The sequence below is a fragment of the Anser brachyrhynchus genome (assembly GCF_964034855.1).
Source record: "Anser brachyrhynchus genome assembly, chromosome: 21".
Lineage (NCBI taxonomy): Eukaryota > Metazoa > Chordata > Aves > Anseriformes > Anatidae > Anser > Anser brachyrhynchus.
The window spans coordinates 8,689,372-8,705,370 of NC_137714.1; the positions used below are offsets into that span (position 1 = coordinate 8,689,372).

Genomic DNA, 15,999 nt, shown 5'->3' on the forward strand with positions numbered 1-15,999 from the left:
GATCGAGGAGAAACCACATTAACTTGAAACCTGCCAGACCTCTGCCTTCGCTCAAGTGGAATAAAATCTTATAATTATGAGAGCGTGCTTTTAATTATATATTTCAAGAACAAGAGGTTCGGCTTTGGTGTTGGCAAGGAGGAACTTGCTCGTTGGCTTGTTTTTAGCTCCAGCGCTTCCCTGCCCGTGCGGGGTGCCGGTGCCAGCGGCGTGGTGCTCGCAGCCCATGGGGGCTCGGGAGCATCCCTCCTCTCCTTCCCCGGCCCCGCCGGTGTCGATCCGAAGGCTGCGAGCTGAGGTGCCATATGTCACCTTCTCCCACAGCCTTTTGAAAGTGCGAAGGGAGAGACATCTGTGAGAGATGGCATTTCCATGCTCGTACCGCAACATATGCTTTTCATGAATAAACCGAGCGCTCTGCTTCAGGCAACAGGTAGCGGGACATATTGCCGGGCCGCCCCGGGGATGCCGAAGGCACGCGTGATAACCTCCTGGCAGGCCCTCGGGAAGGCACGGGCTTCCCAGCACGCGCACGGGCCGAGCCCTCTCGGGGCAGGGATCCCACACACGGACCCAGGCGAGACCCCGGCGGGGGCTCCAGCCTCGCCACGACCACCATCAGCGTGACGCAGGACACCACAGGGCCGTAAATGCGCCCTAACTCACCGCCGCGACCCGTCTTTCCAGCTCATTTCCCTGCGATCGTTCTGCTGGCTGCTAATGTACAAACCCCAGCCGCTCGCCGTGGGCTCCTCGTGCGGGGGGAGCCGCGGTTGCCTAATTTGCTATTTCTTTCTTTCCTTTCTTTAAAATTCTGCTTAATGCTTCCAGTGCTTGAGATCCGCAGCATCCCCCCGTGGAGGCTGTTCGTGCGAGCGTGTTGTGTGAGGGAGGGAGGGACTTCATAAAACTTCCTGCATTCTGAAGCTTATTTAATTAAAAACTAGTTTTATGGTGCATGCGCTAATTATAACTTTTTAGCCTCGAGGATCAAAATGAACTTGTTGCTTATAATTCTGTAATTCAGATCTACTCCAATTGGTTTGAATGCTCAGAAATTTTCAAAATAATTCATCTATATAAACGCGCTTTGCTGATATGATTTTTTTCTCATTTAAACTTTCTTTGTACTCTTATATGCAAAAGAAACTGCCTGGGGGTATGTTTCTTGAAAAAAAGCAGGGATGCTGATTTTTGAAGCTATGATGCCGCTGAACAGTAACAATTATCCGTGTTTTTTTTTAATACAGCAGCCTAAGATTTCCCACGCAAGTGAGCAATGCAAAAGGGGAAATTGCTCCAGGGAAGCGCTGAGCCATTTTCTGTGGTGAAAACGGGGATGATTTCCCTAACACCATCGCTGTGAGGTCTTGAAATTTTAACCTGGGGCTTTCCTTAAAAGCACAGGGTGGCTGGAAGGATGGGCCCTGCGGAGGCTTCGTCCAAGGCGGCCCCTGGGGGTGGCACGGCCCCTGTGCTGCTGTCCCTGGGTCCTGGGGGGTTGGCCTGATCCTGCACTTCCCTCGGGCCCTCCAGCCATCCTCTGGTCTCACACCTTGATGCCAGTTTTGCTGTGGCTGGGCAGCCACCTCCCAGCCGCGCTGCTCCGATCAGCCTCTTCACTTTCACGGACCCATCTTTTACGAGAGTCCTGGGGATGCATTATTTAGGGATTTCTTTCTTCCTTCGGCCTTGCCACAGGGGCAGGGGTTGGAAAAGCAGAAGGGCTTTCGTTGGCCCCTTGTTAATGCCCTGTCAGCTGCACTCACGGCTTGCCCCTCGGCTGCTGCCCTCCCTCCCCACGTGGCTGGGGCCGGCCGCTGTTGTCTGATGCCGGTGGCAATGCCGACGGCCCGGCGGGGCTGCTGCACCCTTGTTCCTCACGTTTTGCTTATTCACGAGCATCCTCTTGCGCTGTAGGTGGATCACAGGCCTTTCTGTGCAAAGATCCTGTTTTCTCAGCTTGTAGTCCCTTTGCCACAAGACAATAATGATTCAAAATGACATCTGCATCCCTCTTGGCACACACGGTACAAATCGCAGTCATTCTGTGTCATAATGAAGCCAATTAGCGCCCGGCTCCGCTGGTGCGGGAGCCCTGGGAAGGCACGCTTGGCAGGGATGCTCGCGTTGCGCCGAGCACCGGGGAGCGACCCACGGGGCACCGACCCTGCCGGCCCCGGAGCAGCAGCCCAGGCGTGCAGCCTCCCTCCCCCTCGTGCACCCAGGGGAGGAGCAGGGAGGAAGGGAAAAGCAGACAGGGAGAGGCTCCTGAGCCAAAATGCCAACCGTGGGGAGAGAACAGAGCAAGATCTCCACAGCCACGAAGCACAGAGCCGGAGGAACCAGAGGGGTCTCGCGAGGTGGCGGCACGCTGCGTGCTCCAGCCGTTGGGGTCTCAGCTGCTGCGGTGCACAGGAGCAGAGCAGAGGCCCCGCTGCAAGCACCAGCCTGCCCTGTGCGTGTGGAAGAGACTCTCGTGGCCTCTGTGTTACTTATCTTGGGGCAGACTGGGGGAACTGAAGGGGAAAGAGAAAGACAAGTCTAAATCCGGAGTGGAAAAGGGCGATGCTGAATTCATTCCGGAGAATGGAGCTGGGTCTCCTGAGCACAGACAGCAGCTGTTCTTCCTGAACATGGAGCGAAAGATTTGAGCAAACTCTCTGGGGAGTTTTTAATTTTCTATCCACTGATTTCAGAGCTGTTTTCATCCAGACGTGCGAGTCAGGGCTCGGGGAGGCTGCGTGCATGCTGATGCGGCGGGAGGCTGCGCGCAGGGAGCCGAGCTTGTGCAGCCACGCCAGTGCGGCCCCGCGACTTCTCGTGGCACAGGTCGCACCTCTCGGCTCTGTCCAGGGGAAGTTTGACAAGCAGAGGATGTGAAAGTGTTTTCCACCCAAAAGCAGCACAAAGAGGTGGTTTTGGCACAGAGCCCAGCAGCTACTGGCTGTGCAGCCTGGTGCAAGCACACCGGGAGCACTCTTGCCTTTTCACTCTTTACTTCTTCAAAATTCCTTATTTTGATAAAGTAGATTGCTTTGGAGAGGAAACAAGACATCTGTCCTTTTTCAGGCTGATTTGGAGTAAATTAAACAACTTTTTCCCTTTAGCATGATGATTTGGGGATGCCTAGTTTTGTTTGCCGTGCCTCCTGAAGCCTTTGGATGAAACCAAAGTGAAAAGTGCAGTAATCAGTCATTCTTATCATCGGTGAGTGAGCGCCCAAAGCAAGGGCACCGAGTCCCGAACTGCTCTCTGCAGCACGACATCCATCAAACGCAGCGGCGTGTGCCAGCAGAGGTGTGGACAAGCCAAGCACACGCAAACGTGCATCGGTGCCGAGGGCGATCGAGTCCCCTTGGTGCTGAGCAGGGCTCTGGGCAGAACTGGTCCTTGCAGTGACTGCAGCTGGGGCTGAAGCTGCTTACAGCATTTGTGCATCTCAGCACACGCACATGTTTTCTGAGTACTTCTCCAGAACTGCCTGGAGATAAGGAGGGTGTTTGTTTAAAGTCCATACAGAGATGTTCTCCAGTATGAGCGGCGTGCTGTAATCAGAAATCACATCTGCAGAGCGCTAATTGGGGGACAGGAGGTTGGGCTGGGCAGAAACTGCCAGGAGCTGGGCTGGGAGCTGCGGGTGCGTGGCTGCTGGGCACCTGCTGGTGATACCGTGGTGGCCCTGCCGCTGGCTGCTGCCACCAGCCTCTGCCCCGGTGCCACAGCTCCGGGAGGCAGCGAGCTCAGTGCTCCCTGCGAGGGGATTTCGTGTACTCCTGAATCCTCATTCTGCGCTTCAAAGAGTACCTGCAATTAACTGCTTGCTCCACTTCCACTAGGGAAGATGATATTTTTTCTTCGGTTCATTATAAATAAGCATCCCGGGAAATATTAAGTCAGGAATTAAATTCCAGCTACTTAGGCATTGACACAAGAGTACATCATCTGAGTATCTCAGTCTGAGAAATAAGACGACAAAAGCTTGTGTAAATAGAGGAGCTTACGCTCGGCGCTGGCTCCTCGCTCTGCCAAAAGCACTCCCCGAGCCCTCAGATGTGGGGACGGCCACGGATGCTCCCCGGGTGCACAGGGACTGGCCCAGCCCGTGCACCCCTTGGAATAAACCTCCCTTCCAGATGGACGTGACCCGATTTGAGCAGGGGTTTCCATACCCAGCGCAGTGCTTCGGCTGCCCACCAGCCCCCTGCCCTGCAGAGCAGAGCGCAGCACTGCAGCTCGTGCTGTGCAGGTCAGCTTTTAAGTGCATCCTGCCTTACTTCTGGTGTATAAGGAGTTTAAATTCGGAGGGGGGAAACCTGCTAAATCTTGTCGAAAAGCTTGCAATCTGTTAATAAGTAAATTGCTCATTTAATTAGCTTGATTGTGGTTTTGCTGAGCTAATGTCATTGCAAATACAAAGAGAAAAAAAAATGAGAAAATAAAAAAAATCTCCTGGATTAGCAAAACTTTGATTATGGGTTAGTGGGTAAGGTTTCTTTTTAAAGCCTCGGTTATTCTCTGTTGCACTAGATAGGCACCCATTGAAATGAGGGATAAAGGAAGGCCAGGCTGTGCTCCCCACGCTGTGAGCAGCGCTGGCCTCACCAGTGCAGACCCAGGGCACACCAGGGCTGGTTCTTCGCGTGGCTTGTCAGCGGCACGACCTTCCTTGGGTTGCACGATCAAGGTACGTGAAATAAAGACGGCTGGACCCGATGAAGAATGCCTAGTAGCCATGTCTGCACGTTTGGTTAATGTGGTTGTATGTGCTCTGTAGTTTCTGTTTTATCCCTCCACGATAAGGCAAACTCGGCCGGTGTTGCTCTCAAACGTTACACCGTTTTTATTTCGCGGGCTGCACGCTCGCTCCGCAGCACTCACCGGCAGATCAGTAACGCTTGCCAGCTAACTGTTTTCTCAGGTGGGATTAGAGCTGCTTTATTTCCTCCGGTTGCCAGAAAAGGGCAAATGAGCAGCGTTTGGCCTGGAGATGCTGTCTGGGCACAGCCCCAATCCGTGGGCTCAGCGCCCCTCCTCACCCCTCCTCAATTCGGCTTCCCGGCTGCCGTAATCTCTTTAGAGCAGGCTCGGCATGAAGATAACAACGCCTTTGATGGCTGGAACCCGTCATGATCATGCACTGCTTGGTCATGTCAGGGATAAAAATAACTTCTGTATTTTCAAGGTGTGCAAACGTCAGCTTTTGATAAAAGCAAAGTGAATTTGGAAGGGCATGGCCCCAATTCAGCTGACTGCCATCAGCCTGTGCAGAGCCCATGTTCAAAATGTGCTTAACTGCCATCAAACAGGCACCTGTTTAAGCATATACTTAAATGTTGCACTAATTAGGACCTGTGAGAACTTGTGTGGTAATTACATTTTTCCAGCTAAACTGCAGCTACTATTATTTTATAAATAGATGGAGCAAAAGCAAATGTCTGTTGCTACCGTACCTTGTGCTTTAGATTAAGAAACACCAGCTGCCTTAAAAAAAAAAAAACACGTTTATTATTCACTCAGAACACACTTTTAAAAATCAGTAATAAATACCAAAGTCAAAATATTTGGTTTCTACAGAGAGTCAAGGCTGCTGGAGGACTTCTTAAGGCACGGAAGCTGAGGAGGTGCGTGCTGCAGAGCCGCGGTGCAAAACGAAGGGAAGGGGCACAAACAGTTGGAGATCAAAAGATTCTCTTCCAGCTCAGATTCATGTGGCACCGAGCTGTTGCAGCGCTGCGTTACGGCGTTTCAAGGACACTGATCCCCAGCGTGCCACGGGGAGAGGCGCCCTGCAGCTCCCAGGAGCAGCGCGGCTCTGCTGCAGTCCTCCTGGCGGGGTGGTCGGGACCGGAGCTGCAGCCAGGCAGAAGTGGTCTGCTGGTGGGGACCTTGCGATCACCGGCGAGCAGCAGGGGGGCTCAGGGGTGGTGGCATTCCCATGGCAGTGTTCCCACGGTGGTGTTCCCACGGTGGCGTTCCCCCGGTGTTGTTCCCACGGTGGCATTCCCACACGGCACCGTGCTGGGCACCGTGCAGGCTGAGGCATCGCAGCGGTAGCAGCAGAGGGGACGCAGGGGAGCACGAGGTTACATCGAGCCTGCTCGTTCTCATTATTAGAGTGACATCCTCAGGGGGAAAGGTGGACGGGAGAAGTCGGGGCTGACACGTGCTGACAAGGGAGCTACGAGTAAGGAATGCCCAGATGATTTATTTCTGAAGTAATTAAGGCACTAGGTGACCTGTCCTGAATTCCTGCCCTTGCCACCTGCCCCGGGTGATCAGCTGGAAGTCGCTTTGCCTCTCAGGGCCTCAGACCCTCAGCGGTGACCTGGGCATCGCGGCCTTCCCCGCTGCTACCGCGGGCGGCGTGCACGGCGATGCAGCCGAGTCGCAAACGCTTTGCTTGTGGGACGTGAAAGCACTTGGCAGGATTTATGCAGCCGGTACCCGCTCTGACACGAGGCATGTCCCTGCAAGCATTACTGGAAGGTGCTCAGATCCAAGGCTGGAATGAGAGCTGACTGAGCAGCATATGGGTAAATGATTTAGACACTGAGCAATCACGCATTTCTGAAGCACGCTTTTGTTAAAGGCCTAGCGGGAGAGCTCCCCTGGTCTCATAATAAGCCCAGATAGCGTGTTTATGGCTGTGGTACGTATGGCAAATATAGGCGTTTTGTCTGAACACATTTAAGCATTTTCTCCCATCAGGCCGTGGCCATTTTCAGTTTAAACGATGATAACGCTTTTTGGAGAATGAGTTACGGGTATCGGGGAAAGCTCTGTAAAACGAGAGCAAACGAGAACCCTGCCTCGCATCAGCACTGTGGCAGCAGGATGAGCGCCGTCAGACACCGATGGCATGGGCACGTCCCAGCAGCCACCCTCGCCCCGCCGCCGAGCCGAATAATCCTCTTTTCCCCAGCCAGAACAAGCACTTCATAAATATTCATCTGCTCAAATGAAAGCATTAGCCCTTGTTTCCTCGAGTGGAACTAACTGAAAATTGATGATAGTTTTCTGAAAATGCAAGATTATGTACACAGAAGCAATTATATGTAAACTTATTAATTATTTAACAGCTTGTTAATGAGCAAGGTTTGTTCTCGTCGCTCGGGTTGGCCCCACGTTTGGTGCTGCAGGCGACCACGGCTCCACGGGACGGATGGGCAGGTGAAGCCACAGAGCTGGAACGTGTTTCAGCTGCTAGTGTCTGAAAAAACAACCTTTGAACCCAGCTTGTGGGGTGCAGGCAATGCTCAGGCTCGCAGGGAAGTGCAGGAGCTCAGAGCCCGGCCTCCTGGACACGGCGCGGAGGCAGAGCAGCGCTCCTCATCCCCTGCTCAGAGCGCCTGCTCGCAGCCTTGAAGCATTAGCTGCATCATATGCTTTTGAAATCCTCAGTAAACATGTATAAATGGAAATAATTTGATTTTCTAATGCAAGCCAACCATTCACATTCACACGGGCTGCAGGCCCCTCGTGCAGCGGCCGTGCCCAGCCCCTCGCACCCTGCTGCAGAGCGGGCTGCGGCCCCCCGGTGCTGGGGGCCCCTTCGTCACAGCAGGCTGGCAGTCTGCGGCACACGGTGAATATTCTTCAGTTTTATTAAACTTCCCAAACATCTCGAGCTCTGTTATGTGCTATCAGTGCCTAACTTCTTTATCTGGCTGGATGTCAGAGGCCGCAGTCAGGTCAGGTCCTATTGTGTCATAAGCACGGCACAGTCGTTTGGCGGGTGACAGGAATGACGAAATTTTATTCAATAACTGCTCTAGCGCCACTTTCAGAAATATTTTTTACATCATTGTGACATGTGCCAGAACTCAGATACGCGCTTGTAAATTAGTGCACAGCACTCGGCAATTTCTGGCTAATGAATTCCAGCAAGCAATTTTCTTTGAGATTTGTGGAATATTTTTGCATTATGGATAATAAAAGTAAAAACTAATAAACACTTGCCCATGTAAATGAGGGGAAGTACATTACTTACGCTAAGTAGATTATGTGCATTAATTACAAGTAGATTAATTCCATGAGTGCTAGTGGACACGGAAAGCAAAACATTTGGTGTAATTGCGGATGTGGGCTCCTCCACGTGTTAAGCCCCCAAGCCGAGCCCCTGCCGGTGCAGTAAGGTGCAGGACGATGATGAACGCCAGCTGAGCAGCTGGTCTGGGAGCTCACCTGTGAAACACAGCTCAGATGGAGAGGAAACTTTTTGATGGCAGAGGGTGAAGCTATAAATGATCCCATTAGAGGGTAAGTTACATCTTAGCACTCTCATGGGCGCTTTTTTCCCCTATATTTTGTTCCAGGGTAGAAAACCCTTGCTCTTTTTTGTGAATCAAAACCTACAAGTCTGGGGTAAGAGCTGTTCCATCCTGATTCCCTCTTGAAATGATGTTAGAGGAGGAAGAGAGGAATGTTTCACGAAGTGAGTGATAGCAGGGAATGGTAATGATAACAACAGCAAGGCAGGGGAAAGAAGAAAGGGAAATGATAAAAGCTTTGGCAGGGCTAGAAGAGGGCCCGCAGTGCAGCAGGCAGTGCTTGGTGTGGCAGCAGCAGCTTTGGTCCCTGGGCAGGGGGTGCCCCTTTGGGGTCTGGGTGGCGGTGAGAGGCTCGGGGTTCCCCTCCGTGCCCAGCGTCTCCTTTCTCTGCCCTGCAGTGCTCCTTCCAGGAGCTTGTGGCAATTTGACCTGCCGGGGGGACACTGCTAGCACTCGGGGACATCGCTGCCCAGCTGGGCTGCTGCAGCAGAAGGACAAGGACGGGCAGGAACAGCAGGCGAGGTGCGAGTCGCTGCCTGGCACGGGCGCAGCGAGGCGGGATGGCGAGGGGCCGGCGCGGGTGGGTTCGTGGCTCTGGTGCTGTATGGCAGACACCAGCAATCATCCCTGTGCCGGGAGCTAATCAATTGGTTTGTGCTTCAATTCCGCCTTGCCTTTAAATTTTAGTTTCAAATTAAATGTAATCTAGATTATTTAAATGGAATACAGTCTGCTTCCAGATTGCAGAACCAGCTTGATGGCAGCGTTTTTCCTCATGATCTAATTTGCTTATTCCTAAAGGAAGGGATGCAAGATCTTGTTAATGGAAGTCTACAAAGATTGTGTTTTAATTTCAGCAAACAAGAAAGCTGTCACACTGTTATATGAGCAATGGAAAAATTATTAGGGGCATTATTACAGACACGTTCATCCCATTAGCACAAATGGGAACAGATAGGCAAGGCTTCTGATGTCTCAGTGATCATTACGAGGGAAACAGGATTCCACATCAGTCTCTAAAATGTATTACCATTATTTTATTGATCATTATGAACATAAACATGATGAGCAAAGTGAATGCGACTTTGTCAGAAGACACGTAGGTTCCTGGGGGGAAGAAGCCCTACCATGTTTTTAAATACATATCACTGATCAAGAGTTTCATCGTGTTATTCATTCTGGAAACTGTGAACCAGGAAAGTTAAAAAGAAGAAAATTGCCACCGTAAACCTAGGTGTTTTAACATGCAAATGATGTCTTTTATTCCCAGCAATAGAGCTACTAGATTTTTAATTTTACACACTGTATGCTCAGTTCGCTGCCTGTGCAGATGCTGTAGTCCTACAACTCTGACTAGGCTCTATCCGTATTTTCACGAGTAAAGCATTGCCATTAAACATCTTTCAGATCTGTGATAATTTAATTAACCTACCCTATTCTGCCGCTTCTCTTGTAGCAGGGGAAAAGGATTCAGACATCCAGGGAGTTATTTCATTGCCTGAGCACATACATCTCCAATACAAAAAGTCACAGAACAGTAATTTCCCCACCTGGAGATCTCATTGTGAGAGTGTTTAAATTATAGATCGCTTTCATAGACATGTGTCAACTGCTCGGGGTAAGAAAGGAGGTTGGTCTCGGAGGAGCAGAAGCCGAGCAGCAGCGTCGGTGCCTCTGTGGGGACGTGCGCCGCGGGGCTGCCAGCCGGGGAGGGCGGCCGGTGCCCCCCGCGCAGCCCCCAGCGGGTCTTTGGAGGAGCTGTGTGATTGCTGCAGTCAGACGCGTTCCTCGGAGTTATTTGCTCTTGCTCCGTCTTGTTTCTCATCGCTGTAAATGGTTCTCAGGGAAATGTCACAGAAGTAGGAGCCGTGCCCGTTTAGACACAACCGCGGGTTTTCTGCCCAGCTTTGGCAATCGCCTGCTCGCCTCCGATAATCAAATGTCATCAGAAATCCCTCCGGCCTGCTCTTGTGCGCACAGCCAGGACATGGCCAGGCAGAAATTTTCATTTCAGTGAAAAAGCCTGGGCTCGATATCTGCCCGTGGGTGGGTGGCAGCCACTGAGCCTGAAAAATCCTGTTTTCTCTCGCTGTGAGAGCTGGGCTGTGAGCGTGAAGGAGGCAGCTGGCCCTGCCTGGGCCGCAGTGCTGAGCCCTGCCAGGCGGCTGTGCCACCGCTGCGCCCGGCGGTGCCAAAATGGGGATTTCTGAGGGCACCCCAGTGCGAGCAGGCATCCAGCCACCCCCTTGCTCTCAGAGAGCCTGCGTCCCTGTACTCCTGCTGCCCCCGCAGGGTGACACCTCTACCCCATGGCAAGTGTCCCCTGGGCTGGTCTCTTGCCAGCTGCCTGCAGGGACCCCCCCGACCAGCCGGGGACCCCAGGGTGCAGAGCCCAGTTCAGCAAGGAGCTGGCAGCTTGTGGCCCTCCCTGCCAGCCCCTGGGAGAGCCCAGCTGGACCAGAGCTGACACCTGAATGAGATGAGTACAATTAACCAAGGCAGATTGGAATTGACACCTATTAATTATTTATTGAACAGCAAGAAGGCAATCACATGGACGCATCAGCTAGTGACCTCGTAATGAACATCGAGAGCCTTCGGGAGCTGGGGGAGTGATGTTCCCGGGGGGAGCAGTGCTGCGGGGCACTCGGGGCAGCATGGTCAGGATCAGCACCCATCAGCAGCCCAGCAGCGGGAGCTCGCTGCTCCGGGGACACGGCACAGGCACCTCCAGGCACAGAGCATGCCGTAAGTACGTGGTGTTATATTGAATTGACACACGTTATATTACAATGCCCATGCAAGCAATCTATTAAACGGCTGGTGCCTGGTCACGTCAGACAGAGCTGAGCCTGCCCAGGCAGCTCCCGGGAGCTGGAGATGCAGGGGAAGCTCAGAGCCAGGTGCCACCACCTGGGCTTGCCGGAATCGCTGTGTGTCATTGCGTTTAACAGCCGGCTGAAAAACCCAGATGCTTTTACAAGGCCAAATGAATTTTAAAAGTTTAAAGGTAAGCTTTGACCCTGCCACTTGTCAATGTGATGCTTTGCAGCTCTAAAAATAGAGCATCTCTGCCAGAGGAAAGATATTTTTGGAAAAGCTAGTTACTGCAGCCAATCTTGCATCGTTACTGGAGCCGTGCTCAGAGCCTTCTTTTAATTTCCTTCTGCACATAAGTTTTATGAAGTGCAAAAAAATAACCGGTGCGTGCCCTTGAGGAGCAGCAGTGCCCACCGGCACACAGGCAGGCAGCCCCACGTGTCTGTCTGTCTGTCCGTCCGTGGAGGGCTCTGCTGCACTTGGACAAATGTGGAGCTGGGTGCTGGTGTCCAGCCTGACACGAAATATTGTCTGTGCGAAAGTGCTAACCAGGAAGGCCGTCACACCAAACCGTAAAGCACAGCTGAGGATACCGAGCCTGGCAAACCGTGTGTCTGAACATCTGTGCTCGCAAGGAGAGAAGGGCACGCAGCGTGGGAAGTTCAGCAGATTTGCACAAAGGCGGCAGCACAGGCAGACGCAGAATGCGGTAAGCAAAGAGTCAATACAGTAACGTTTTTGGAAGGTGACTTTTCTACAAGTAGCTTACATAAAAATAATAGGCAAGTGTACAGTGCTGGCTATCACTCATTTGACATAAAAAGAGCTTTTATCAGGGGTCACTGTCATGTTTCAGTTCTCCTTTAGCCATGCTTTTGTCAGCTTTAATTACACGGTGTGTCTGCTGGGCTGGTGCACGTCTTGCTGAACGAGGCCAGGCTGTGCTTCCACCCTCGGAGAGTAAATCTGCAGCCTCCGTGCCCGCACCTTCCCTGTGGCTCCCGTGGTGCTGCGGTGCCCGTCTGGGTGCTGGTGCTGGGGCGGTGGTGGAGCCTCGGCCGGCACCGTGTGGGGGGGGGGACGTGACTCCCGGCCCCCGCTCGGAGGTGACAGGCGTGCGGTTCTAAAAGCAGGCTAATGAGCCGCTGCAATCAGGTAGTAGGGATGGGAAGTGGCGGGAGCCCCAGGAGATGCAATTAGGCACCACTTCAGTGCAGTCACTAACGCGAAGCCTGATTCGAGCCATTAGAAATTCTGATCCCGTGGGTCGTTCACGTGCCTTCTAATGAACTGAGGGGAATGCCCCTGGCAGTTTATTTACTGAAGTCATTGCTGAAAACATATTTTGAGAGGGAATCTAAATATATGGAAGTAAGTAGAAATGATGAGCTCCAGCTCGAAATGTATTCAGAAGGAGCAGGTAGTGAAGAGCATTTTTCCTTCTGTCAATGCTGGCTCTCCGCAGACAGCTAGCTCAGCTCTGCCATGGCTCCCTAAAAATAATGGAAACTGCCTCAGATGTCTCTTGCAAGAACTGAAATTAATACCATTCTTCATTAGAACTGACGTGTCCAAGTACTCCCCAAATGGTGAGTGTTAATATTCTGATTTCCAGTTATGAGATGCGTGCTTTGGCCTTTGTGTCGTGGAGAGGTGGGAATGATGGAGGTGCCGCACCTGTGGCTTCTGCAGCGGCATCGGGAGGGGAGAAGATCCCATGAGGTTTGAGCCCGGAGCTGGAGGAGGAGGTGTGCCACGGGCAGTAAGGCTCCTGCTGCTGCAGGGAAGCCTGCCCTCGGAACCACGGGGAAATGCCAGCCGAGCAGCCGCCGATGGCTGAAACGCGTTGCTGGCGGCTCTCTGACAATTTTTAATTATTATTTATGTCACTAAGCACTCAGCATCTGAGGACATCAAGCAACTGCAACAGGCTATAGATAGGACTGTCTCCTCCTTCGCATCCTTTCCCAAAAAAGCTTGGGGAATGTGGGCAGAGCACACGACAGCACCCCAGCTTCCCTGCCTCCCTGCTGGCAGGTGAAGGCTCCTCCGTGCCGGAGGCTCCACGAGGCGCCTGCAAACTCCGAGTCCTCAGCATTCAGCTGGCGTCTCCAGCCAGGGCGTTTTCCAGGTTGGAAAGATTGTGCCACGACAGCTCCCACATCAGGAGTGTTTTCAATGAAAGAAATGAGAGATAAATCTCCAAAGATGCGGCCTCATTATCTACGTGGCATTTAAGCGTAATTTATGCCCAGCATCTTGCCACTTCCCTCGGTTGGAAATTGCATTGTTGGTTCCCCAACACTCAGCTTCTACGGCAGCCGTGTCAAAAATATTGAAACAAATTGATCCAACTGGAGTTCTCTCTGCATTTTTATTGCCAATTTATCAATGTGGGCGAGGCACGGTGCGCACTAAGTGAGTTGTGATCCCTGAAGGAGACGGGTGAGACCAGGGACACTGACCGGGCTGGGGGCATCTCGGCGGGCAGCGCGCCGAAGTCATTCCACACGTAGCCATGGCCCAGTCCAGGGATCTGGCTGAATTATCCTTACCTCGAGTTTTCCTTATTTTCCTTTTTAATCACATCGTAATTGGGAGAACCAGCAAAAGCATTAAAAAAAAAAAAAGAAAACAAACAAACAAGATTAATGAGCAGCATCAGGGGAGAAAAAGCGTTTTTCTGGCCAGAGTCCTTGGCAGCGGTAGGAAATAGATGCTTCTCTTGGAGAGTTTTTAGCCGGCGCTGAGTTGCCAGCTGAGGAAGTCAAGTGAAAAGCAAGTGCCTGGAACCCGAGTTCACCGCAGCCTCCCTCTGCTTAGCTCATTTAGTGCCTCAGCCTGAGCAGTGGGTATTTGGATGTTTATTCCCAGACTAAATTGCTTTTGGAGCTCCGGCTCGTTTGTCAGTGAAAGAGAAAACAAGCTGTCGTTTGGACTCACGGCCCTCGTGGCTCCTTCCCCTGTTTGCCGGTGCCGCGGAAGCAGGCAGCGAGCGTCCTCAGCCGCGGGCCAGCATCCTCCGGCTGCTCTCGCCTGTGCTGGACGTGGCTGTGCATCGCCCTGGGGGTTTTGGCATCCGGACACTTTCCCTGAAGGCCCAGGCTGGCAGCCAGCCCCACCACGGTGCCAGAGCTCACTCCTTGGTTGCCCACGAGCGCCAGCAGCGCCGAGAGCAGCAGCTCCGGGGAGCCCCGCGGCATCCCGGTGGCCTTGCCTCTCGGCAGCCCGCGGCTCCGAGGTGCCAATGTTTGTGACTGTGGAAAGCGCGGCTCCCGGTGCTGGCACGCAGCGAGAGTCTCACACATGCAGAACGGCGCTTTGAAGCTGCAAATTTTTGGGGGAAAAGTTTCACACGTTCATGAATAATCAGAGTTTGTACCAAACTGCGGAGCTTCCCGGATCCTTTGAGCTTCATACTTTGCTCAAAATAAACATAGCCAGGTGTTCGCACAAATTAGGAGGTTGTCTGATATAGATTACGATCTAAGTAAGAGTTGGTAAGTCTCTAGCAGTTGCTTATATGTGGCATTCGGTAGCAGCTCGTGGTGTAAAATTCCCTCTTTGCTTGCATATACACCAGTAAAATCTGGGGGCTCAGCTTTCTCACCCTTGTATTTGATGCTTTGTTGTCAGTGTATGTTTGGGGATTTAAATTTCATGCTTGTTTTTGCTTCAGGGGTTTCCATCTCCTTCCACCCCGCCTGCGGGGACAGGAGCAGGGGAGGCTTCGCCCGGCTCCTGGGCGCCGCTTGCTGCTGCAGGCAGCCACGCTGCTCGGCCCAGGAGCATCTGTGTGACCGAACGTGAGTAAAATCGGGCTGAGGCTCATCCCAGCAGGGATTTGTGGGGCTCCTGGAGTTGTTGCACTTGTCTTTAAGCCTTTCCGTGGGACAGATGCTGATATGGCAGCCCTCCTTGTAGCCTACACCCCATTACGCGCGGTGGCATTGCGTTTCCTCTGCCGTGCCTGGCAGTGAGCGTGTTCCTTGTAGGCTGTGTTAATCATGGAAAGCTCATTACAAGGGAAAGATTCATAAAACCTTATCTTCGTTCTCAAGGTCTGTTTCACAAGAGTAGTAGAAGGTAATTTACTGCTCTTTAGTAACTGCCATATGTTGGCCCGTGAAAGTCCTTGCGCAAAGAAGAGCTCTTCATACTGCATTCTTCCTCTCTTTCTCCATCCCAGCGCTTTCCAAACCACTCAGCAAATCACTTCTGGTCTGCAGGGAAGTGATACCAGATTTCTTTTTTAAGCCATGCTCCTTTTGCATAGAACTTTCAGTATTTACCCCAAAGTTTTGGGTAGGAAGAAGAATATGGTTTCCTTGCTTTTCAAGGTGCCATGAAGTTAGGGACCCAAATGGAGACATGTAATGCCCCACAGGGATTATCAGAAACAAGCAATGTAAAGAAAACATGCCATAAATCCAAGCCTTTCTGTAAGCTCTAAATCTGTTACACATTAGACTGTACTCTTCTAAAACAAAAGTGACTGCACCAAATAGGGACCGTTATTGTTTAAATATTTCTGCTGGGAAATGCTGCCTGAAGAGAAGACACAATAGCTGGCCTGACGCAGGATTTATTAGAGGAAGTTGGCACCAGTATATTTGTAGCGAGCAGAATATGCTTGTAGAGATTATTCCAGATTTACAATGATTAATAATGGATTGGACATGGCAGACTTCAAAGGGTTTGGCTCCCTTGCCGTTCGGTGGTATGTGGAGTTAAAATAGCAGATTCGCTCCAGAGGTTCGAACGACTTCTGTCTCAGGGAGCGTGGCTCTCGGCCAGCCGGCATCAGCTCAGCCTGGCCCCACAGGAGCCGCGCGGGGTGGTGCTGCGGGATGGGAGCGCGCTGCCACAGCCAGGGGCAGGGGCTGTCAGCAGCCGAGGGCTGAAA

General features: G+C 52.2%; 1 protein-coding gene across 12 annotated transcripts in view; it reads left to right on the forward strand.

Annotated features, from left to right (window-relative positions):
- The window catches only part of LOC308181231 (uncharacterized protein), a 47,870-nt gene that overhangs the window by 11,920 nt on the left and 19,951 nt on the right, over positions 1 to 15,999 (forward strand). For 7 of the 12 annotated variants that reach the window (XM_080564166.1, XM_080564170.1, XM_080564171.1 and 4 more), the window contains exons 2-7: positions 4,535 to 4,687; positions 5,578 to 8,262; positions 10,812 to 11,021; positions 11,636 to 11,802; positions 12,559 to 12,682; positions 14,773 to 14,899. In XM_080564166.1, coding sequence (XP_080420292.1) covers positions 10,889 to 11,021; positions 11,636 to 11,802; positions 12,559 to 12,682; positions 14,773 to 14,899 — 551 coding nt within the window. In that variant the 5' untranslated portion in view covers positions 4,535 to 4,687; positions 5,578 to 8,262; positions 10,812 to 10,888. The other 5 variants (XM_080564173.1, XM_080564169.1, XM_080564168.1 and 2 more) reach the window with 5 other exon arrangements.